Here is a 25,222-nt window from a genome sequence, read left to right on the forward strand (position 1 = left end):
GTTTTTCCTGAAGTACTCAGGAAAAATAATTAATGCAGTCATTGCCAATTGGCTTCCATGTCTGAGTGCAAAGCACTTCCTTTCATCTGCCAGTTTGGATGGGTCAGATTTTGCTTTCTGTACATCCACTGTAACTTCACTGCAATCAATTGGCTAATATGAGGTGAAAAAAGAGAGTCAGAAAATCCTTGAGTAACTCCTTGCAATGCAGAAAACAACAGAACAGAATGGGATCCTGCACCAGCTCACCAAACCAGACATCAGCGAATCTTAATTCAATTACTACAATAAACACACAGAGACAGTACTACTAAGTGGTTTGATTTCATAGGAAGGTAGTAACTCACAGCATTATGGACTAGTGAATATATTTATACTGCACAAGGATATAAATAACAGTACTTCTAATGTCAGTCAGTGATTCTCAGCTGATGTGTCCTTACTGCAATACAACTCTTCCTTTTAGCAAAGACAAAAACCCCTCACTTTGTGAAGAAACTATAAGCAAGAAACTGTACTAGTCAATATGAAGTGATTTATCTCTCATTCCGACATCTATTTTTAATTACTCCATTTCTGATAGTAAAATTGCATTCCTCCTTTCCCTGAACATCTACCCAGCTCATAAAAAAGTACCCTCACTAGAAGGTGACAGTTAGAAAATAGAAAGGCAAGAGCAAAGGAAAAAAAATAAAATAATGATGTCACTATGTTCCACTATTTTCACTCCTTTTTGGAGGGGGGAGGGTGAAAAGGGTGGTGGATTTTGCTCTCATTATTTTCCACATGCCAAAAATTTGTTGTGTTTAATCTTTATTTGGTATATGAATCAGTACTTGTTAATTTGTTGCATGATAGAAAATACAAAGTCTACAGATTTTTTAGTTAAATGTATAGTCACAAAGTCCTGTTTCCCCTTCCACATACTCTTTCTTAGTTCCTTCAGCTGAAACTTGATACATTTGAATTTTCAAATGAGAAATCAATAAAGAACTCAAGAAACACTGTCTTCAAATGAGCATTTCCACCTATTCAAGTGAAAAGCTTGCTGCAAGCTTTATTTATCTGCAACAGAAAATTACACTAATATTTGTCTATGTCCTACTGCCAGAGAAGGTGGATATTTGTTTATGTCTACTAGAACTAATGATTAATGCTTTTGTCCTATTTATTGGATGAGAAAAGTCCTTAAAAATGGCCAAACTTTTAGCTGATGATCATTGGGGAACCACAGAGCTCTTCCATTAACCATCCTGCCTAAAGAAGGCTTTCAGAAACGGCAATTGTTTCAGAAAAGCCCTAAGAACCACACATCCTTTTGTTGCATTACTGAAAATATGAAGGGACAAAAAAAAAAAAAAAGGTAACAAAAGTAACAAGAATCACATGAAACAGATCTCTGTTGAAGAATGGGTAGCAGTAACTGAATCAACCATGTGACTGTCCTTTCCTCTAGAAAGAGTTAAAATGCCTACAGTATTTAGTTTGTCCTCAAGATTTCATAATCCCTACAGCTATGCTTGCAGCAGAGTTGGCTTACATTGCTGGGTAAACCTGCACTGCTTTGAAGGAAGGTTAACCTTTAAAAAGCAGAAGAAATAAAATATGATAGCAACATTAAACTAGACATAAAAATAGAACCTCTCACTGCTTCTTGGAGAGAGCAAGCAATCCTTTTAGAAAGCTGAATCACACACTAGGAAACCGATAGGACTGGTTTATTCTCTCATACATTTTTTTTTAATAACTGCCAGGGAGTAAAAGACAAGTGAGTGATTATTTATTCATTTTCCCCCTTTTTAAAACAAGTTCTCCTAAGGCACAGAACAGCACACAAATGAAGGTTGACAATGATTCATAAGTACTGAACAGCACTCCTCAGAGGCTGACCAAGGACAGTCCAATGTTTTATATCCATCTCCTGTTCTTCAGTCATTATTCACTGCTCTCCCTTTCATGTGTAATGTACAAGTTACAAGATAGTCTCACAGACTGAGACAGACTACAGATAAACATAGCTTCATATAAAAGCCTTCCACGCTGCACTCCCTATGACCTTAACCAGGCTCAAAATAGGACAGTAGGCTGGTCAAACCCACATGTCTGCACAGTCCTTGACTACCCCTCAGCACTGGATACTGTTTAAAGGACTATGTGAGTTTTCCCCTTTGAGGCAGAAAAGAGGAATTGGTTCCTATATTTAGGTGGGAAAAAAAACCCTTCTGTTAAACACTGTTGGAGCTTCTTGCCCCCAGGCAGATTTGAAGCTTTTACAAAACATCACATCACACCACACAGGCTACCGCTTCTGCCTCTGAAGAAGTATGCCTCTTGCCTGTGAAAACTTTCATTTGCTTTGGATTCTGTATTAAATATTAATGACTGAAGACTAGTCAAAATTTTAGAAGCAGAATTTTATTAAAAGCAAACACTATGCTTTGGAGATTTAAAAAAAATATTTCCACCCCTGTTAAATGACACAGGTCAATCTTGTGACTTTAAATACACAGAACTGCGAAGTTACACAGAGATAATATGATGTCAAAAGGAAAATGATATCTCAACTCTAACATTTATGTTAGGGAGTAACTTCATGTGATTGAATTAATTTCTGTCACTTGCCTTGTTTCACAAAACAACAAAGTGTAAAACAACACTAAAATATCAGACAGCACTTGAAAGAGCACTTCCTGCAACTTTCAGTTCGAAACTGCTACTCAGCTACCAATGGGTCATGTCAGTACCACGTCCAGTACTGTATAAAGTAACTATAAATCACATTCCATATTAGCTTTTAAACATAAGATGTCAAATTAATAATTTGTCATGAAAACCTTGTACACAAAACCACAAGATAAAATTGCTGTTATCATGAAACAGCATTTCATTTTTGTTATTTATTTACCAGCCTTCTAATCATCACTTCACAGTGACAGCCATTACAGAGATGCTACATATCAGTAGTAATAAATCTGACAGATTACTCTCTTTGTAGTACAGTTTTCTGATCAAGCTGAATAGGCTTCATGAAAATTAAATAAATAATTATTCTTAAATCTCCACAGAAGATCTCTAAACACTTCACTGGCCTCATTTCTTTGGAATGAGTTTTCAAATGACAGACTCTTTGCATATTATCTTTCGTGCTGTTTTTGTAGAAGGGTCACAAAAATCTTTCTCAAAGAACCATATGGCCTTCAAGGACTGACCAACATTTTATTTTCTTAATAAAACAGGCTATAGAAAGAGCAGCTGTGTTTGTTCTAACCTAATTTAATAACATCTTTAATACCATATGGAATAAACTACGGACCCAGTAGTGTTACTTATGAACCCAACAGTATCACCTAATGCTGCTTTTCAAGGGTTGAGGACAAAAGCTTCTATATTCAGTCCAACTTAAAGGCAATCTACTCTGATTACTGCACTTTCAGATATTTTGTGTAGCTTTCCTAACTGCTTTCAGTATGCTTTACCCTATTCAGTCACTGCAGAAACAGGAACAAACATTACAAATTCTTGTTAGAGGAGTAACATAAATCTGAGCCAACTACTCCACTGGTAGCCACACAGATTTATTTTTTTTACAGAAGTGGAATTGGGACATTCTGCTTATCAAGGGTGTCAGACAACATGCTACCTTACATCACAAGTATGTAAACCAAATCTCTATGTGGATATAAGGTCACTTTGCGGGTTCAAAGCTGTTGAGAATATTTGTGAAAGGGTAATATTGATGGCCATAAATTCCGGTGGTGGAACACCATTGTGACCCTGCACCATTTCACAGCTGGACTGCTCTCAGCTAGCCCCAAAATCTTTCTGTTTGTCCTTTTCTCACTGCAAATTTTGTAGAGTTACACACCCAACTGTTGCTACCTCATTTAAAATCAGAAGTTTGTCCTTATCCCTCTTGCAATTAACTGCTCACTGAATTCTTACTCTTTTAACTGTCTTAATTGCGCTATTATCCCTTTGGTATAAAAAGCTGTAGAGCCCTACAGGTCTCTCTTTGCTTATTGCAAATCACTTCAAAAGGCTTATATATACAAGACCTTGACTGACCCACACTGAATGACAGCATATTTCCACTGACAACTATGAACAACGAATACTTACTTTTACATAGTTCAAACCCTATTACCTGCAAGATTCAGCAACCAAAAAAAAAATATCATAAATGGATATATTTTAATAGAGTCATAAAATCTCCATCCCCTAGATTATCTTTGAAACTCATAAAATGCTTTAACAGATCTAAAAGACAAGTCAATCATGGTACATTTCCATGAAGAAACACAGATTCACTACCTTGTCTACTGTTACAACCAAACACTTTTTTGAATTAACACCGAAACAAAAAAGGAGAGCAAATATGTTCTTTGGGTCCTGCATTAAGTATTTGTTAAATAAGACTGAGTACCACTGATAAGGCAAATACAGGTATATCTGCCACTTGTTTGCACAAATCAGCACTGATTATGTATGGAGTTTAAAAAAATTCATAGCTGGCAGTGCCACATATGAAATTTAGCACAAAGATTTTATCAAACTTGCAATATTTTATTTCTCTCCTAATAAGCTTACTGAAGGTAGATGTTTTCTTCAAACACCATTCTTCCTTACTGCTTATTCTATTTTCTTGTTAGTAGCAGCTGAAATGGTACTTGCAAACTCCCTAACACAAAGGGAAAACTTTCTGGTTTACATTATGTGACAGCCAGTATACTTGGACACTATGTAACATAAAAATAAGTCAAGTGCGATTTGTCAGACTACTTATTCTGGCTTCTAAAAATAAATCATAACATGATTTGTCAGACTACTTATTCTATGCTTCTAAAAATAAATCATGACATCTATACAGCAGACCGCAAGAGATCATGTCTAACCACGCAATGACTTTGTATAACATGTGGGGAAAGGGAGGAAGGAGTTGGGCTCCAGTTTTTCACAGCTAAATGTTTTGTCAGAATTTTATTTTTTGAGAAATATGCCTTACTGCAATCTTCCCTCTCAATACTTTTTGAAAAGTACTTGTGCTTCCATCTATCACAGATGCATATTTTACATGTACATATATGTTTAAAACTAGTATGAACTCTTGAGAACATTGCTGACATTCTCAGTTTCATGCCAGAAGTAACAAACTGAGAAATCCTACCTAGACTACTACTAAATGGCATACAAAACTCTTCCCAATGATTTCCAGGATCTCACTCATGTGAGTTTATATGGAAGAAAGCACAGAAATCACCCTGTTTGGACTATTAAAAACTTCAATATTAAATCTCACTTTGACATAGTTTATCATTGTTCTGTTGGGGATTTCTACCTTAAGCAATGCAGTATTATGCATAGGTACTTCAATCAGATGTCTGGAGCTCCAGAGGTAACAGAGCTCCACCAACATGGCATTCTGAGAATAGAGATAGGTAATATTCTGCCATGGGTAAGAGTGTCCATGATTCTTAGGGTGGAAAACAACTCATGAGAGTTTACTTTCAGCAGTTGAGGCTACGTTGTATAAAATGCCCTAAATGCCAAAATCCATCTCCATCTTCACTGCAATTAACAACTTCATTCTCTTTATAGAGCTCAGGCTAACCTTGTAGAAGGCAAAAGTAACCATAATCTGATTTTTATTTACACATCAGAATAGCAGCATAGAGTGACTCAATTACCAGTGGCTTTGTCAGCAGCAGTTGATTAAATGTGAACTTTAGCATTCCTGCAGCATCACTAGTTAATCCACAGACCTGGATGTTCAAATTAAGTCACAAGGACTAACTAGGCAACTAATGTTGTGCTTACAGCATCATGCAACTCTAGTTACAGATTTCTGTGTAGAAACAGTTAAGAGTGCAGTGACAGTCAGTCATAAAAGACAATTGTTTGCCCATGTAAAGGGAAATACATTTTATTGCTTACCTATTAGACCTTTTTCAAGAGTAAAGGTTTTGTTCGTAAACATGCATTCAAACGCCACAATATGGAAAACTTTGTTCACTGTGTTGTGGGTCCCAACAATTCGAATGTACCTATATGGGGGAGAAAAAACAAAGGCAGGTAGCACAAATAAATAATGAGAAACTTCTATACACTAAATTAGGAATTCTTTGGCTGCACTGTACTGTGCAGACCTAAGAACAGAGTAACTAAAAAAAGGAAAGAAAAAGAGGAAGGAAAAAAGAAAGTAGTAAGAAGAGTATAAATTTCATGGCATCTACTCAGGATGCTTGATCCAGTAACACATGAGAAAAACAAATAAAATAAATAAATAAGAGCTGTGAAATCTAAAAAAAAAAAATTAATCTGGACTAATTTGCCAGGACAAGCAAAATGAGGGACCTACTGGTTAAGAAATAGCCTGTAAGCGCAAATGTGTGCTCGAGGAGGCTTTAATGACAACAATAACAACAATAAAAAGATCCCACTACCAATTGCTTTTCATTATAATGAATAATTTCATACAACTGGGATATGGCTTAGACTGGATACTAGGAAAAACTTTTTCACAGAAAGAGTAGTCAGGCAATGGAATAGAATAGGGTGCCCCGGGAGGTGGTTGAGTCACCACCCATAGATGTGTTTAAAGGTGATTTAGATAGGGTGCTTGGGGATATGGTTTAGGGGTGAGCTTTGTAGAGTACAGTCAATGGCTGCACTTCATGATCCCAGGGGTCTTTTCCAACCTGACTGATTCCATGAATGACAGTCCCAGCCAAACAGTGAGGTTTCTCTGCAGAATTTGAAAATTAATTCCATTTTAATATGTCTGTTTCTAATTCTAACACCAGATGTACAAGATACAAAACGGCTTTGCTGGAGTATTGATTATTAATAAAAGAAATAAAAATATCTGAACAGTTAAATGCTATGGAACAAAGCTAGCTCTCAGTTTCATTCCTGGCTCTATAACTTATACTGCTAGACTCTAATTGCAAATCAAATAGAGCTGCTCTTGGAACACCGTGACCCCTTCACCTGCCGTATTAGTCTGGAAGTTTCACCCTCTATAAACCACCATAAAGCTTAATTCAATCCAATTCCCTCATTTTCTGAAGAGATACAAGATTTCTTACTATGTATTTTTTTTTAAAAATCCTAAATGGAATACTGTACCCCATTTCAGTTAAGTGTTAAACAGGAAACACAGAAAACTGCCTAAAAAAACCACCATTACCTCCCAAAATGGGCTACCCACACAGCAGAAAGTTTTGTGTTAATTAAAGGAATTTAAAATAAGAACTACCAGAATGCATGAATCTTAAGCAATATCCTTGGTTTGAAGTACAAAACCACCTTTCACTTATAGAGTATAATTACAGTTCAACATAAAGGCTGTTCACCAGCACTATCATTTCAATTTATGGTCTCCATTATACCAAGTTTAAAAGATACACAGCTTTCAGTCCTGAGATTTTGTTTTTAAACTATTAAAAATACTCATAGCTATTTACTCTACTAATCATAGAATCATAGAATCAGTAAGGTTGGAAAAGACCTCAAAGATCATCAAGTCCAACCTGTCAACCAACACCTCATGACTGAACCATGGCACCAAGTGCCACATCCAATCCCCTCTTGAACACCTCCAGGGATGGTGACTCCAACACCTCCTTGGGCAGCACATTCCAGTGGCTAACAACTCCCTTGGTGAAGAACTTTCTCCTAACCTCGAACCTAAACTCGAACCTAAACTTCCCCTGGCACAGCTTGAGACTGTGTCCTCTCGTTCTGGTGCTGATTGCCTGGGAGAAGAGACCAACCCCCACCTGGCTACAACCTCCCTTCAGGTAGCTGGAGACAGCAAGAAGGTCTCCCCTGAGCCTCCTCTTCTCCAGCCTAAACAACCCCAGCTCCCCCAGCCTCTCCTCATAGGGCTTGTGCTCAAGGCCTCTCCCCAGCCTCGCTGCCCTTCTCTGGACACGTTCCCAGCAACTCAACATGTTTCCTAAACTGAGGGGCCCAGAACTGGACACAGGACTCAAGGTGTGGCCTAACCAGTGCTGAGTACAGGGGCAGAATGACCTCCCTGCTCCTGATGGCCACACTATTTCTGATTCAGGCCAGGATGCCATTGGCCTTCTTGGCCACCTGGGTACACTGCTGGCTCATATTCAGCCTACTATCACCAGTACCCCAGGTCCCTTTCTGTTTGGCTGCTCTCCAGCCACTCCGACCCCAGCCTTCAGCGCTCAATGGGGTTGTCATGGCCAAAGTGCAGCACCCAGCACTTGGACTTGTTGAAAGAGCTCTTCTAAGAAAGCCTCAATGTCTGTTACTATCTTACCATATATAGAAGAAATCTTCAGGAAAAAAAAAAAGAAATCTACTTTTTAGATACAAATGACTGCAAAAAACAATTGTTACCTAAATATGGTGACATTAAAATTGCCAAACTTTTTTACCTCTGCTCCTTTTAACTTACCTAAGTTCCATTTTAAAAGGCAACTGTTATACATTTTCATTGAAATTACAAAACTGATATACAACATGCTCACTTTAAAAAATATTGTAATTATCACAACTTGAAAGAAAAAAGCATGATATGCTATTCCCTAATTAACTCTTACATTAATTATCACAGTAGCAAATATCCTGCAAGTTATCCTCTGCAGAAAAAAAAGCTGCAAATCTGGAGAAAATATTTATTTGTCATAAAGAAGATGAATCTGAACTTTGAGAGTGAAGCAGAACTTAGACTTCATTCCGTAACTGTGACAAGTACCTGCAGAGAGCATCACAGGAATCTTGGTTGACAGTCAGGGTAATAGCAGTTCCTTCTCCAGACCTACCCCTGTGAACCAGTCAGTTGCTGCAAGGTTACAGAGGTAATGCCATACTTTGGGATTCACACTATGAAGGCAAAACCACATCACCCCGTTTCTCTTAATTTGCAGCGCTTTTGAAAGTGACACACAGTGAGGCGCAAGAACCAGAACAAAAGCTAGACATAGGGGAGCCAGACCCCATGTTTTCAACCTTCTGCAAACTGATACTAAAGATCAACTGAAAATATTATAGACAAATTATTCAGGGAACTAACAGTTTGCTGTTCAGAAAAAGTTAACCTGAAATTTGAAAGAACCTTTCAGTTTTAGGAAGTCTGGTAGACATCTTCAGCTAAGGATATGCCTCCTCCTTGATGTTACAGAGGTTCTGTCTCTTCAGATTGTCAGCTCACAAGCACAGCAAAAACCCTTAAATACACAGGCAATTACCAGGATCCAACAAAAGTAAATGTTTTTGTTCTATCCAGCATCAGAAGTGCAGAATTCAGCTAAACATGGTAACAATCTTGGAACACGTACAAGCACAGGTGGAGGCTGGCTCACTGTAGAGACTCCCTCATCTCTCTCAGGCAAGAAAGGTATTGATTGGGTTGTGCTGTTTGGACAAAACACACTCCAGGCTAACTAACACAGCATTATTAATGGAGATACTTTGACGTACTTCAGTTACACTTCCTTGCCTGAGAAAGTTTAGAGAATATGCAAAGTAACAATATTAATAGGAACATATGAAAGGGCCTCAATTTATTTGGGGTTTTGTGTTGTGAAATCATAACATTAGAGCAAACTTCTTATTTTTACCTTCTTCATGGTTTTTGGTTTGGGGTTTTTTTTGTTGTTTGTACATATATATCAAGAGGGTGAAATACACAAGATGTTAATAGTTTGCCATGCACCAGAAAAGCAGATTTATCACACTGCACACTTAGGTTAATTAGTGTATTACTCATTGGTTAGCAGACTTCTCTGCCAACAGGTAGAAAGGACCTAAACATTCTTGTATGCTATATTGCCTATCAGTTATTTTTAACAATAAGTAATAATGATGTGACAAACCCCATCCTTTATCCCCAGTGTAATACATACATATATATATAAAATTCTTTTCCTCGCAGCTCTCAAGGTGAATGATCAGTGTGACTTCCTGCCTGAATCTTGCACTCCATTTGGTGGAAATTAAAATACTGCAATCTTTGAAATTACTCTACACACCCTAACTTCTAAAATCACATTCTAAGATTTTGCATGAAGTTCATAGCTTAACATTCCACTTGATGCACAATACCAAAGCTGTCACAGCATGAGACTGTAAAGATAATCTTCCTTCAAATGTCAGAATTCATTAGAAATGACCAGTACTGCTACACAAAGAAGCTGTACCTAAATTTCAAATATCAGCAATGAAGAGAGGTATTGTTTCAGAAGAGCCAGATGAGACACTGGAAATAATGAAGTAGCACATCTCAGTGAGAAGAACACTTAACAAATGGTGAAAGCAAGAGACCTGGCGCAGAAATAGCATAGTGATGAAAAACTGCAACATGGACAACTTCAATATAAGCAACAAACTCTTAATTCAAAGCATAAAGATTTCAGAAGAAATAATAATAATAACAACAACAACAACAATAAAAAAACCAGGTTGGAAGAGACCTTCAAGATCATTGCATCCAACCCATCAACCAATCCAACCCACCTAAACAACTAAATCATGGCACCAAGCACCCCATCAAGTCTCCTCCTGAACACCTCCACCACCTCCCGGGCAGCCCATTCCAATGGGCAATCACTCTCTCTGTATAGAACTTCCTCCTATGGCTTATAACAGAAATGCAGGATTGGGACTGCTGGAGAGAGTAACTCCTCCACCCTCTCTCCTCTGTATGTTATAAACAGTAACTCACACAGAAATAAAATAAAGCCTCTATTTGCATAATAAAACATTTCATTTGATCTATATTCTTTAATATACTTAAGGCCAAACTTCACATGGTTTCACAATTACTTTTCACTTGTCCAAGCAATAAGAACAAACACATTCACCTCTAAGATGTGTGGCATTCTCCCAGCTACAACATTATTGTAGTCCTTTCATCCAGGAAAAAACCCAACAAATTAAAGATCATATTTTTAACAGACAACATTTCCTGAATATAATACAGGTATCTTTTATGCTGATTAAATCAACATAAGTGTGCATACTAATTATTTTCGATAGTCACAGAGTTATTCAGTAAGTTTCTGAGCATGGCCAGTATGTCATTAATTAAAGAGGACTTCTGACCAGACTTACTTGTGTATGCTGAATTAGAAGATAATTTAAAAGCTTTGATTACCACAAGATGGAACGAGTGAAAAACAAACCCTAAATGAACTGAAAAACTTCAGAGCACTTTGTTAGGAGGTGACACAAGCTTGGGCAAACCTGATTAATAGGAGAAATAGGAATGATGAAGAATTAACTATATAATAAAAATCCCAGTGCCAAACTATGAATTTTAATTATATTGCTCACTGAGGTAGAGACATGGAAGACAAAAACAATGAGCAGGACAGACATTAAAAACACTACAGGCAGTTCTTTCCATGATATTAGAAATTGTTCACTTTTCTGTCAGGAACAAAGCAGCTTTATACCACATAAAGTTATCTATAAATCTTTGGGGGATAGCAGAGTAAAAGAATCACAATTCAAAGGCTAGATTAGCTCCTCTGTCAATGGACTTTAGACTCAAATGGACTGAGTGGAAGACAGAAAACACCCTGAATTATTCTTTAAAGTGAAACCTGTCATCACTTTTTTGGGGGTTCAAAAGTATGTCCCTGGCAGGTGCACAGGACTGCAGCATGAAAATTTTGCCCCTTTGAAAGAGATGTTATTGTGCTTTCTAGCTATGTTTGAAAATAATGGATATAGATAGTGTTCAAGGGCTCTAAGTTTCACCCACATCACAGACTTCTCTAGTGACAGTCATGCTACATTGGTTCTAAAATTCCCCAAACAAGGAAGCTAGAAACTGCCCCACCTCCAAGAAAATTATCTTAGCTAAAGGAAAATAGCACATTCTACTGGATCTTGGTGGAATTTTAAACTAGTAGAATTCAAATGAACTCCCTGTGTTGATTAATAAGGCACATCCACATGGCTGATGGCCCTCATCCATCCTCTATTTCTCCCAAAGCAATTCTTCGTCCTTACAAAAAAATATGACTTGAGCACTCTGTTGTGACTACATATAGTAACATTTCTGAACAACTATGTTGTGTTTTACTTCTGCTTTCTGCATTTGTAGAGCTGACACATTTAATCTGGGTAACAGCTGCAGCTGACCATATCACTGGTTCAGCTGTGGATACCCTGAAAGACTCCTGATACCCAACTTCAGCAGCCTGCATCAGGACAGTACTTGAGACTTATGTGTCAAAGTGTAAGAACATGCATACTCTAGGATCCACTCTAATCCTTCATTATAATAACACCAGTAAAATACAGACAAACTGAATTATACTAAGCACAGATTCCAATCCCTTGAGAATACTAAGATGTAAGTAGAGAGGTAAGGGACATCAACTGTTATTTTGCAGCACTATCCACTCTAAGTTGTGAAGGCAACACGGAGCAGCAGCAGCTGTCTACAATAAGGAACTAAATCAAATCTGCACAAAACAAACTCTTAACATGGAGCTTCATTTTCCTTCATAGAGCATTTGTTATGAGACACCAGGGCCAGTCCTGCATACTTTCTGTGTCCTCTAACTGCTTAGAAACTGATAACATTCACATTCTGATCACTGCCACAGAGATGCATGAGATACAGCCCAGCACACAAGGGCAGCAGAAGATACTCTGTTTGCATTTTCGGGGAAAAGGAAACAGTCCTATTCACTGCCATGTAAACCCCATTTATTGACAACTCTGTAAAACATAATCCTTCAGACTCACACAGCTGAATCAACAGAATCATGGCAGTAGGATAAAAAAGCAAGGAGAAAAAAAAAAAATCTATTGGCAGCATTAAATCATGTGGGGGGAAAAAAGTGGAGGTAAATAAATAAAATAAAAGAATTAAGCCAGAAAAAAACATGGAAATCACTTCTGTCTTTTGACAGGTGACAAATCTTCCTGCATTTAGATGAAAAAGTCTAATAGAGTCTACATTTTCACCTGCTGCAAATACAGAAAACAGCAGTGACAAATCAAATAAAACACTCAGACAAGACAAAAATCACTGAACTTTAGTAGGAAAAGCATACATACCTGCAAAACCTGTACAGTAACAAACATTTTCACCTCCACAATGATGCAAACACAAGCAACAGCATAGCAGTTTGAAAACTCTTCTTGATTTGCTAAAATGTGTACCCAGATATTTTATTCCAGTGCTATATACAAGAAGCAATGAAGCAAAGTTTCAGAACGTATTTAACCAAATTGAGACTGATTTACTTGGGAACACAAGTAGCATTTCATGATGTGATAATACCTTTTATATTACATACATACATACAATGAGCTTACAAAAGGCAAATTTTGCATTATTGGTTTCCAATGTTTACAGTTTGTTGGTTGGTTGAATCACAGTATGTCCTGGTGTGATTTGGTGGCTCTGGGCCAGTTTAACTCAGGCTTTGTTATATAGATACATCGTAGCCTCCACATTTTTAAACATGTAGAATATAAAAGACTATAGGAAAATTCTGTTCAAGTTCTGTAAACTAAGAATGTTTTCCATTTTCCCCAGATTCTCATGTTCCACCTGCCTACGAATTAAACAATTATTTCTTGCTCTAAGAACACCCCAGTAAGAGCTGTCTATGCTTCAAATGGAATCAGATTATATACAACGTGAAAAAGAAATACATGAAAAATAGCATAGCAAAATGACTTAGAAGCAAGTGGAAAACAAAACACACACACACACACACACACACACACCTTAAAAGAGAAAAAAAAAGAATTGTGGTTTTGACCTGTGCTTACCAAAGAAAGCAATGTAGAAATTCTTTCTATAAAACTATAGTGAACATAGCTACGTATATTTTCATTTAGCTCTGGCATCTCACTTTCTGATAGATAGTGATAAAGAAGGGTAGCTTTTCACAAAAGAAGATTAAAATTATACAAGAAAAATGACAATTACTCTTTATGTAAGTTTTGTTTGGATGAACCATTATTAATGAGAAGTACAGCAACTCCAGGTATTTGAGCATATAAGCATAAGAGAACAAGAGCAGGCAAGGATATGCTTGCTATGCTAAAATTATACTGGTTTGTCATACACATTTACAAGATTTATGGTAAAGCATTTAGTGTTAAATATTCAGCTGTGGAGGGGTTTGGAGCACAAGCCCTATGAGGAGAGGCTGAGGGAGCTGGGGTTGCTTAGCCTGGAGAAGAGGAGGCTCAAGGGAGACCTTATTGCTGTCTACGACTACCTGAAGGGTGGTTGTAGCCAGGAAGGAGTTCGTCTCTTCTCCCAGGCAACCAGCACCAGAACAAGAGGACACAGTCTCAAGCTGCACCAGGGGAAGTTTAGGCTTGAGGTGAGGAGAAAGTTCTCCACTGAGAGAGTTGTTAGCCATCGGAATGGGCTGCCCAGGGAGGTGGTGGAGTCACCATCACTGGAGGTGTTTAGGAGGAGACTGAATGGGGCGCTTGGTGCCAAGGTTTAGTTGATTAGATGGTGTTTGGTGATAGGTTGGACTTGATGATCTCAAAGGTCTTTTCCAACCTGGTTAATTCTATTCTATTCTATTCCACCATATTCGAGACATGACTGCTAACTACTGCAGGCCTGAACAGAGATAAAATGGAAAAAAAGAAGTATTATTTATGGGACTATTCATCAGATATGGACAGTGCAGTAGAGTACATCTCATAAGCTTCCTAAGGCTACCTATTTTTAAACCAAATTGTATTTTACTAGAAATAATAGATAACAGCAAAGGTGGATCATACAGCTGGATTACAAGTAGGCCTACATGAACCTGCAAAAACACTCCTACACAGGTCAGAAGCAGTGAGATAGCAGAAGGCAAGGGTACAGCTTTCAATATCTGAAATACGGACCGTGGAATCTCCAGAAGCTCTAGTTCCTCTGAGAAGTGTTGTATTAAATTTATTGTAAAGACAGATGACTGCTTTAATGTAAATATTTCTTGCTCATGCTGCTTCTCTCTTCTTTCACTTTTTCTTCTATGATTTGTTTTAGCTGTAGAGTGGAATCACATGTATCATGTACAATTTACCACACTTTTCTTGCTGATTTAATAAGCAATCAGGAGAGGAACTGGTTGATTAATTCAGAACAGTGCTCTGCAGCATTGCACCAAGTCAATTGATTACAATGGGTATTAGTTTACTGAATCACTACCATCAGGCTGGATCAGTACAGCAGTGTCACAGACCCAAGAAAATGTTACAATTTTGTAAAAGTGCCATTTTTACCTCCTGCAATATGGGAATAATTTACATTTGCCTATGTCACTAAAACTTGTAAGCAGGTGAGCAGACCCACAGAAGACAGAAATATATTTACTGAGCTTCTAAGTTCAGGTCTCTTCACTTAACCAGAAAACAATTTGATTTAATACCAGTTACACAGTTCCTTTTTTATATGGTAAAACATCTAAAAATAATTAATGGTTTTAAATCTAAAAATCAAGTTTTACCACAATGGAAGAACAGAATAAATGGTAGCTATAAAAATAAACACAGGCTTTTATTTTAAATATTATTTCTTTTAAATGTAATAGAAAATACAGTTCACCCACTTCCAAATTTTGCTCGACACTGAACTTCAGAGAGGCTTCTTGTAGGTGATACTTAGCCACCATAATAAATAAGCACCTGAAAATGGCCATGAAGTTTAATTCTGCTGAAACTTACTTTGTCTAACAGCTGAAGTTGCTGTGCTTTTAGTAAAGCAATAAAGATCATTACTTTTTTGGAAATTAGTTAAGTTTTGGGGGCTCTTTGGTTCACAATTTCTCTTTAAGCTAATTCTTTTCTACACCACAGCACTTTGCTGATGTTTCCAGCTCAAATGAAAGACAATTGAGCATTTTTATCTACACACTGAGCATTTTTATCTACACACAGAGTAATGCCAAGATGTAATCATTCAAACTTCTGCATGCAATACTATATTAATGTCACTCCTTCAATCACTCACCAAAAAGCTTCCACTATTTCTGTCAATCTGTGCAGCTCAAGCCCTACTCAAGCTGGTACCTTCAGGAACTGGAAAGCACAGCTTAATGAAGGAATCAGCTTTCAGTTTTACCTCAAGACATTAAAACAACGTATTTCCACTGAAAAATGGAGAAGTTAGGATGCATTTATATTTAAACAATGCTTCACCACAGCTCCTGGATTTTTCACAGGAAAATGGAAGAGTTATAGATTGTACCACATTATCACCTGTATCACTAGTGGAAGAAATATCTCACTGGGGTGAATGTAGCAATTGGCCATTTATACACCACCTTCAGGTCACCACAGTTTAGAGTAACAGGAAACTAATAACAAAACACACTCTGATTGCATTGCAGTGAAGTGCATTACCATTGTGAATGCTTCAACTGTGAGAATTTTATGAGCATAGGTGAGCATTGATAAAGATGATCATGCTGCATTCTTGTAGCAGTAACAACAAATAATCTGCCTTGATCTTCCTTTGTAATAACTTTCAAATACTTCATAACAGATCTCTCAGAACATTGCAAGGACCTGAAAAAGTCAGTACCTATTTGTGCACAAGTATTTCTTAACAGCTGCATGGTGACTGCTGCTGCAGTGAAGTTTTATGGCTGTGGCAGTTTAGGCTGAGTGCCTCCCGCTGCTGCCACGCAAGATACACCTCTGGTGTCCTGAGTGTGCAGCCCAGTGGTTGGACACAGGAAGCTACATATTTCATACCCATAATGTCCTGCTCCCTATCAATCTATCAGCAAGGTCTCACACTTCCTCTTTCTTCCCTCACTGCTCCCGTGGGAGATGCTCCCTATCTGGTAATGGAAGAGGAGTTATCTCAAGGCCTCTTGGGCCTGGCTAGGCCTGATGCCAGGAAGAGAAGGGGGAAGGGCAGTCTCAGATCTGGTCAGATGAGACCTAAACAGTGGAGGGGGGGGGAAGAAAGAGCCCTGGGGGTTTTGGGTGTAGCCTCAGGTATGGAGAAGGGGAGTGCTGGGAGGCTTCTGGGTATGCTGTGAGGGACTTTGTATGCTTTGGGATCTTTTTTGTCACTATGCTTATAGCTTCTATAAAACCCTTTACTGCTTTTCCATTTAAATTTTCCATCACTTCTGCGATCCATTGTGTGTCTCATTTTTCTGCCCCAGTGGGAGGCAAGGGAGGATCTGACTCAAACTGGGACAACAGCCATGGGGAAAAACACCTGAAGTAGTAACTTAGTTCACTACAAACAAAGAATCTTTTATTTGGGAATCAAACAGTTTTGTCTGGATACATGCTTAGAGAAAGAATCCATTAAGCCATCCTCCTTTTAGCTATTTATATATTAAGGACTGCCTGAGAGACGTTTCATCAACTATTTTCAAATAGCTAATGTAAACTCACTGCATATAAAAATTACACTGAAACTGTTGAAACTTGTGAATTGATAGGCTTAGAGTGAAGTTATGACAAAACAAAGGCTCCTAAAATAATTTAATGATGTACATAGGAGCCTCTAATATAACAAAATTATTTCTTCTCCATAAACCTCTGCCTTTTCCAGCCCAGAAGACATGTGGCACTCAGAAAGAAGCCTTCTTTTTATCCAATAATGCCCTCACTGAAATATGCCACTACTTATGAAGATACTGTATTAGGCCTCAGTTCAGGTAAGTCTTCTTGATATTTTTTCCTGTATCACTGTATGTGGCAGTATGTTCAAGACAAAAACCAGGCAAACATACCTCTAAAGAACAATTTTTTCTCTGTATGCATATATATATATATATATAAAAAAAAGCAGAACAGACTTTTCAGGTGCTCTAATCCATCTAAACTCTTACCACAATATCCTTGGATACTACATTATAAACATTGATCCTACACCCGTTTTCACCTCAGTAACATAAGGAAGAAGAATTCTTCCTGTACAGTACATGTCATAGACAGTGGCATTGAGTGCACCCTCAGCAAGTTTGCTGATGACACCAAGCTGTGTGGTGCAGCAGACACGCTGGAGGGAAGGGATGCCATCCAGAGGGACCTTGACAGGCTGGAGAGGTGGGCCCATGACAACCTCATAAGGTTCAACAAGACCAAGTGCAGGGTCCTGCACCTGGGTCGAGGCAATCCCAGGCACAAATCCAGGCTGGGCAGGGACTGGCTGGAAAGCAGCCCAGAGGAGAGAGACTTGGGGATGCCGGTGGACAAGAAGCTCAACATGAGCTCTCAGACTGGCACTTGCAGCCCAGAAAGCCAATCAGATCCTAGGCTGCATCAAGAGAAGTGTGGCCAGCAGGTCAAGGGAGGTGATTCTCCCCTTCTACTCAGCTCTGGTGAGATCCCACCTGGAGCACTGCATCCAGTTCTGGAACCCCTATTACAAGAGGGATCTGGATGTGCTGGAAGGTGTCCAGAGAAGGGCCATGAGGATGATCAGAGAGCTGGAGCACCTCTCCTATGAGGACAGACTGAAAGAGTTGGGGCTGTTCAGTCTGGAGAAAAGAAGGCTGTGAGGTGACCTTATTGTGGCCTTGCAGTATCTGAAGGGGGCCTACAAGAAGGCTGGGGAGGGACTTCTCAGGATGTCAGGTAGTGATAGGACTAGGGGGAATGGAATGATGCTGGAGGTGGGGAGATTCAGGCTGGACATAAGGAGGAAGTTCTTCACCATGAGAGTGGTGAAGCCCTGGAATGGGTTGTCCAGGGAGGTGGTTGAGGCCCCGTCCCTGGAGGTGTTAAGCCCAGGCTGGATGAAGCTCTGGCCAGCCTGATCTAGGGTGGGGTTTCCCTGCCCATGGCAGGGGGGTTGGAACTAGATGATCCTTGTGGTCCCTTCCAACCCTGACTGATGCTATGATACTATGATCTCCAGCACTGACAAAGCAGAGCTCTCATAAGCAAAAGCACAAAGCTCAGTTTAATGGAAAGACATTTTCTTTCACTTCTGTCTGCTTTAAGTATTGCTGAATTTACTTAGCTAATGCATTTAAACTGACTCCTCAGTGAAAAACTATACCACTATACTTGAACTAAAGGGGGGAAAAAAAGGCAACTCTTTAAAAGCCCTTATCCTGCATAGCAGGTGAGATAGTGAGAATTAATGATTTAGGACACCAGCTCTAAGAATTGTACAGCCTGTCAGAAACTTAGTTACACATTTGAGCTGGAAATAAAAGTTCTGAGCTTGCATATTCACATGATTGTTTCACCACATCTGCCCTGAGGGTATCTGGCAGCTCTCCACTGTTATTACCTTATATCTGGTCTTCCCAAAGTGGCTGTGCGAATACGCAACTCCCTCATTCTAAATTCAATTAGATCATTACAACATTCAATGGCAGTTGTTCCAATGTAAAGGCATTAGCTTGTATCATATCTTCTTCAAGATTTTTTTTTGTCTAAGTAACACAATATTTGCCTCAGAAGCAACAGCAGTGCAGTATCTTTTAACAAAATCTTAACATGCAGTTATGTGAAACTCAATTCTGTAGACATAACCTTTGTTAGCATATCAATGCAATTTACCCAAATGTGCTGAATTACCTTTTAACCTTTTACTTCACTTTATTAAGCTGATAATTTGAACTCAGTACTGCATTATTTTGACATGCACCTAAAAGAGAAGTTGATTTTATTCTTATATATTAATGTAGTGAAAACATGTTCCAGGAGGAAGCTTCTTCATTACACTTCAGTGCTTTATTTCTAGCTGTAATTGATGTCAGTTATGACTAGGAGGCTATTATCAGGCTAATACTATCTTTTCCTCCATAATATACTGTTGTCAGCATACTGATATAAATCTCTTTTTAGAAATAGAAGCATCAATATTATTTATTGCTATATTTTCATTAACTAGCAGACAACATGGGACTGCGACTTACTCTTGTCCTTCAAGGAGCCAAACCTTTGAACTTCAGAACTACAGCTGTCCTGTCACATACCTCTCTGGTCTTCCAAAACTGTGGCCAAAAATCTAATTTTCACACTTCATTTTCAGATCTCTTACTATATCTCTACCTGTCAGCTCATGACCATTTTCCTTCACTTTGTGGTTAGTGTTTCCAATTTCCCTACTAGGTAATGTATCCTGAAATAGATAATACACTTGATATATTCAGAATAAGTCTTGATATATTTAGAATATAGCCTTCAAACTTTACTTGAAATCAATAACTAACCTGCATACTTTGCCCTGTAAAATGTTTAAGAACCCTACTGACTCCATATTTAGCAGGTATTGATTTATATAATGCATATCCTTTCACATATATCCTTATTCATCTATTTCGTATGTGATTTTTCTTGACTTCCTTACTACTTCTTGACTTCCTTACTACTCCAAATGGCTCAAATGTATAAACCACAAACTCAAACTTCCTGTTTTGTTTTTTTTTTAATATTTCTTCATATATTTTTTTTCTTATTGTATTACTCCAAAGAAGGCTAGTCAGTGTTTCTACCTAAATACATACAGATCACTCTCAGTATCTCACTGTCAGATTCTTACCAACTCACAAAAAGGATGGATAAGCCAAGCAAAGTTAATAGTGCTAAAATGTTGGTGAAACATTGACTTACAGAAACCTTTTAAACCAATTTTAGGGAAAAGAGTTCAGGAGCATGCTTACTCTGCAAAAGTGACCAAAGCATAGGAAAACAAAATCATGGTATTATTCATGCCACATCACCATCAGTATTGGATGGGGTGCTTGGAGCCATGGTTTAGTTGATTGGATAGTGTTGGATGATAGGTTGGACTTGATGATCTCAAAGGTCTCTTCCAACATGGTCTACTCTATTCTATTCTATTACAATCTGCACTGTGGATTAAAAAAGAACTCTCAGAATCACGGTAGCTGAAATTTGCATCCCCACAATTCACCTGCTACTGATAGCCACATCTGAAGCTAAAATGCACATGCCTAATTCAAGTTAGGATCACATTTTCACTGCGATACCGATATACCATAGAAATAAGATTTCTACACAACCCAACTGCATTTCAAAATAATTTCTAACACTCAAAAGATTCTACTATATCTGCTGATCTTCCACAAATAAGTAAACTAAAAGTACAGGGGTTGAACACTTAAATTTTAGCTCTGATAATTTTATATAGCTGGAATACTAAAAATCATTTGCACAGTGTCAAATTCTATTTTCTATATGTAATGATTGAGTCCATATATCAACCACTGCAGGAAAATAATACAATTAGATACTATACAAAGATGCAGGCGTCTACATTACAATCACTTGAGCAACAAGCAGATCACAAAATGCCTAATGCTAAGAAGAGAGGATCAACTAACAAGAGACTTGACATCTACTTCTGTTGTAGGAGAGGTATTTAAGACATAAAACCCACACAACAATGCAACAACAAAATCACATGATTATCTAAACACCACCAAAGCATGACTGTAACTACGGAAAGCACAGAATAGAATAGAATAGAATAGATTACATTACAATACAATACAATACAATAAGACCAGGTTGGAAAAGACCTTTGAGATCAACAAGTCCAACCCATCATCCAACACTATCCAATCAACTAAACCATGACACCAAGCACCCCATCCACTCTCTTCCTAAACACCTCCAGTGATGGTGACTCCACCACCTCCATCGGCAGCACATTCCAATGGCCAATCACTCTTTCCATGAAGAACTTCTTCCTAACATCCAGCCTAAACCTCCCAAGGTGCAGCTTGAAAGAGAAGATGGGGGAAGGGAAGGAAGGAAATGAAGTGAAAATCTTTTTGAAGGAACTTCATTTTAATCTTGAAGCTAAAAGCAACCAAAATAAAATCAAATTCTTCCTCCATACAAATGCAATTTGGTATCACTGTGACATCTCTTTACATACTTAGCTTCAGACTCTAAAATAATCCCCATGTTTTGTGGAGAGAAAATAATAACAAAAAAAATAAATTCAAACAATAAAACCCTGAAAAGACCTTTCAGCAGAACTGCTTGTCGTCCATTGCAACATGACCTCATAGAATCAATAAGGTTGGAAGAGACCTCAGAGATCATCAAGTCCAACCTGTCACCCAACACCTCATGATTACTAAACCATGGCACCAAGTGCCATACCCAATCCCCTCTTCAACACCTCCAGAGACAGTGACTCCACCACCTCCCTGGGCAGCCCATTCCAAGGGCCAATAAATCTCTCTGGGAAGAACTTTCTCCTCACCTCAAACCTAAACTTCCCCTGGCACAGCTTGAGACTGTGTCCTCTTGTTCTGGTGCTGGTTGCCTGGGAGAAGACACTACCGACCCCCCACCCCCCGGCTACAGCCACCCTTCAGGTAGTTGTAGACAGCAATCAGGTCTCCCCTGAGCCTCCTCTTCTCCAGGCTAAACAATCCCAGCTCCTTCAGCCTCTCCTTGTAGGGCTTATGCTCGAGGCCTCTCCCCAGCCTCACTGCCCTTCTCTGGACATGTTCAAGAGTCTCAATGTCCTTCTTAAACTGAGGGGTTGGAATCCACCTGTGCACCCGGAGGCCATTACGGAAAGCATCAAAGGACATAACTACAATTTTTTTGATTCTCACAATAAGAAACTTTGTTCCTCTGCACAAGTTCAGCATAATTTCACAAATATCTCCTCAGGTGTGCATTGCCAATGTTAATTGATAAGATTTTTTTTTTTCTTAGAGTATAAATAGTACACCATTCTTGTATTCTAGAAGCAAAAACCTGAGCATATGCATTTTAGATCCACACCTACAGCATCAGTTTTCCACCTCTGTTTCAAAGCAATAGTTTTGAACATACCTAAAGAGGACACCTACATTGAATAAATAAAATGCAGAAGTATGTTTTATTACACTGCAAATGGAAAGCACTGGTAATATGACCCTAGCCATGTTTATTTTGTTACTGAAATCTACAAATACGTCTATTCTACACCTATTCTATTCAATCTCAAAATGACTCATATTCTCATAAATACTAATGCTAAAGGCCTGAAACACACTGGAATTACTACTCAAATTTTCATGACTTTTGAAATATTAAACCATGGTCGTCAAAACTACATTTTTAGAGGTAATACATAAATTTCACTCCGTGATGTCCCTTTCCAGAGAGGGACAATCCAGACCTGCATTTCAATAAAAAAATTGGACTGTGAGACCAAGTTTCTTCCAAATAAAAGGCTGAGAATGAAAACCTTGTGAACTCCAGTCTGGAAAAAGCAGCCTTGTTTCGACAACAAATATGCAGGTTAAACTACTCGTTGAGAGCAAGCTCATACACAGTTAATGCACCCCTTTCCTTTCAAAAGGGAAAGATTACTTGAAATATTCTACTACCCATTTTCTTCTATACACATACTCTTATAAACTGTCATTGAATCACAATTAAGCTCTGTAGCAATGGGTCAGGATAAGCAAACCTGATTTTCCTTACTATTATGGGATTAACAGTCTTTGGCTCTTCTGTTCTAAAAAAAAAATGGTGGAATGTTGGAACGAGGCTTAGAAGGGGTATCTCAGCATTTAATTTAATAAAATAATACTGCCAGTTAAAGCCAACATTTAAAAAATGCTTAAGTTAAAATATGGAGCAGGTAACGGGCTAACATTTGATGCAAGTCAATTACAGATCACCAATTATATTGGTTTTGACTAGGTTGGAACTCTTAGAAGAAACCAATTCATTCCTCTTTGAGGACATTCACCTAAGGCAAAAAAACATTTGCCGGAAATACAAGAAATTAATCTTATTTAATTCTGAAAAAAAGCAACAAATTTTCTAAACCTACCACTAGACAAGAAATATGTATGACAATTATTTACTAACAGTTTGGGCTCTCTTTATCCCCTTCAGTTGGAATGAATCATTTTATGGAGGTATGTAGCCTACAAGTTTAATAGCACAGAATACAACAGACAAAAAGGGGAAGCTTTCAAGTACCAATATGAAATTTCAAAGCAAACTGCCTCTTCCAAATTCATACATGACATTGTGCAAAAACCCCCAGTCACAGAAGCAGGATCACAGATTATCAAATTAAAAGGACAAATGACAACAATCTCACACAAAGGAGAACATCATAATGAGTTAATTCCTTTTATTGGGTTGGGGGTTTTTTTGCCAACCTTAAAATATCACATGTAACTCTTATTCAATTCAAAGTCCTGGGTTCTCCCCTTCCCCCCCCTTTTTTTTTTATAATCCTTGATCTGCTGCATTTAATTGCCTTGGCAATGTCAGAACACTGCCTGATCTTAATAGGTCAGCATTGATCGTTCTAAACCAATTGGTTCCTTCATTACAGAGAAAATGAACTAAAGAGAAAAGGCAGGTGTGCTGTCACACAGCCAGCTGGACTTCAGCTTCTCTTGCCATTCTTCTCCCTCATTAACTAGCAGCCAATCGATCAGGAACCTGCTCAGAACCCACAAAAACTATTCATCACTTCTGACACAATAGTTTGAACAGGTCACTAAAGTAAAGAGGTATCTATCTTTAGTTCCTTTAGAGCTCATAGTTTTTAAACTGATGCCCAAGAGAAAGAAAAACATTACACTCCCATATAGTTCTAGTCTAAATGTCTAATACAAAATAAAATCTGTTATTTGCCCAACACAGGAATGTATAGTGTACCTAATTTCAAACATCCTTTACTGTGAAAAACTTTGATGGATAGAGAAAATGCCCATAGCTGGTAGAAAGAGTGCAGATAGCCCCACTCCCCACTTCCAGGTGATTCTCTACTACACTTCCATGGTCTTCAGTTGGGTAATTCAAAGTGCCTGCAGGTTTCACAAGCATTTGAGCACTGCTTATCATTTCATATTGCTTTTTCCTAGCAGTCTCTTTCCTATCGAGCTCCACACATCATTTGTCCATACAACTAGCAGAACTAGTGCCAAAAATTACTACCTGTTCAAAATACTCCTGAAAATTATTTTTGTTGAAAAGCTATCTACACTGATTAGTTCTTACTCTAGTCATGTTGTTTCTTCCTTCTCCAACCGTAAAACCTGCTTAAAAACTCTGCAATTTGTTCACTATGACGGGTTTGAAATTTCACATCACTATCAGTTCAAAAGACTGCCACCAAGGTGATTCAGAAGAAGAAATAAAAGAGACACTGTAATAAATACGTAACAGGAAATAAATCAGAGAGAAAAAAAACCACCACAAACTAAACACCTCTAGAAGATAAATAAATCAAGCATAAAGTAACATGAACAATGCGAAGAGGCAGCACACAACA

The 25,222-nt window shown here is 38.2% G+C and overlaps 1 protein-coding gene across 3 annotated transcripts in view; it reads right to left on the reverse strand.

The window, feature by feature from the left end:
• The window catches only part of BTBD9 (BTB domain containing 9), a 128,537-nt gene that overhangs the window by 43,548 nt on the left and 59,767 nt on the right, over window positions 1-25,222 (reverse strand). For all 3 annotated transcript variants that reach the window (XM_054162419.1, XM_054162416.1, XM_054162417.1), the window contains one exon: window positions 5,932-6,041. In XM_054162419.1, coding sequence (XP_054018394.1) covers window positions 5,932-6,041 — 110 coding nt within the window. The remainder of the gene's footprint in view (window positions 1-5,931; window positions 6,042-25,222) is intronic.

Source organism: Dryobates pubescens, chromosome 6, assembly GCF_014839835.1.
Source record: "Dryobates pubescens isolate bDryPub1 chromosome 6, bDryPub1.pri, whole genome shotgun sequence".
Classification (NCBI taxonomy): Eukaryota; Metazoa; Chordata; class Aves; order Piciformes; family Picidae; genus Dryobates; species Dryobates pubescens.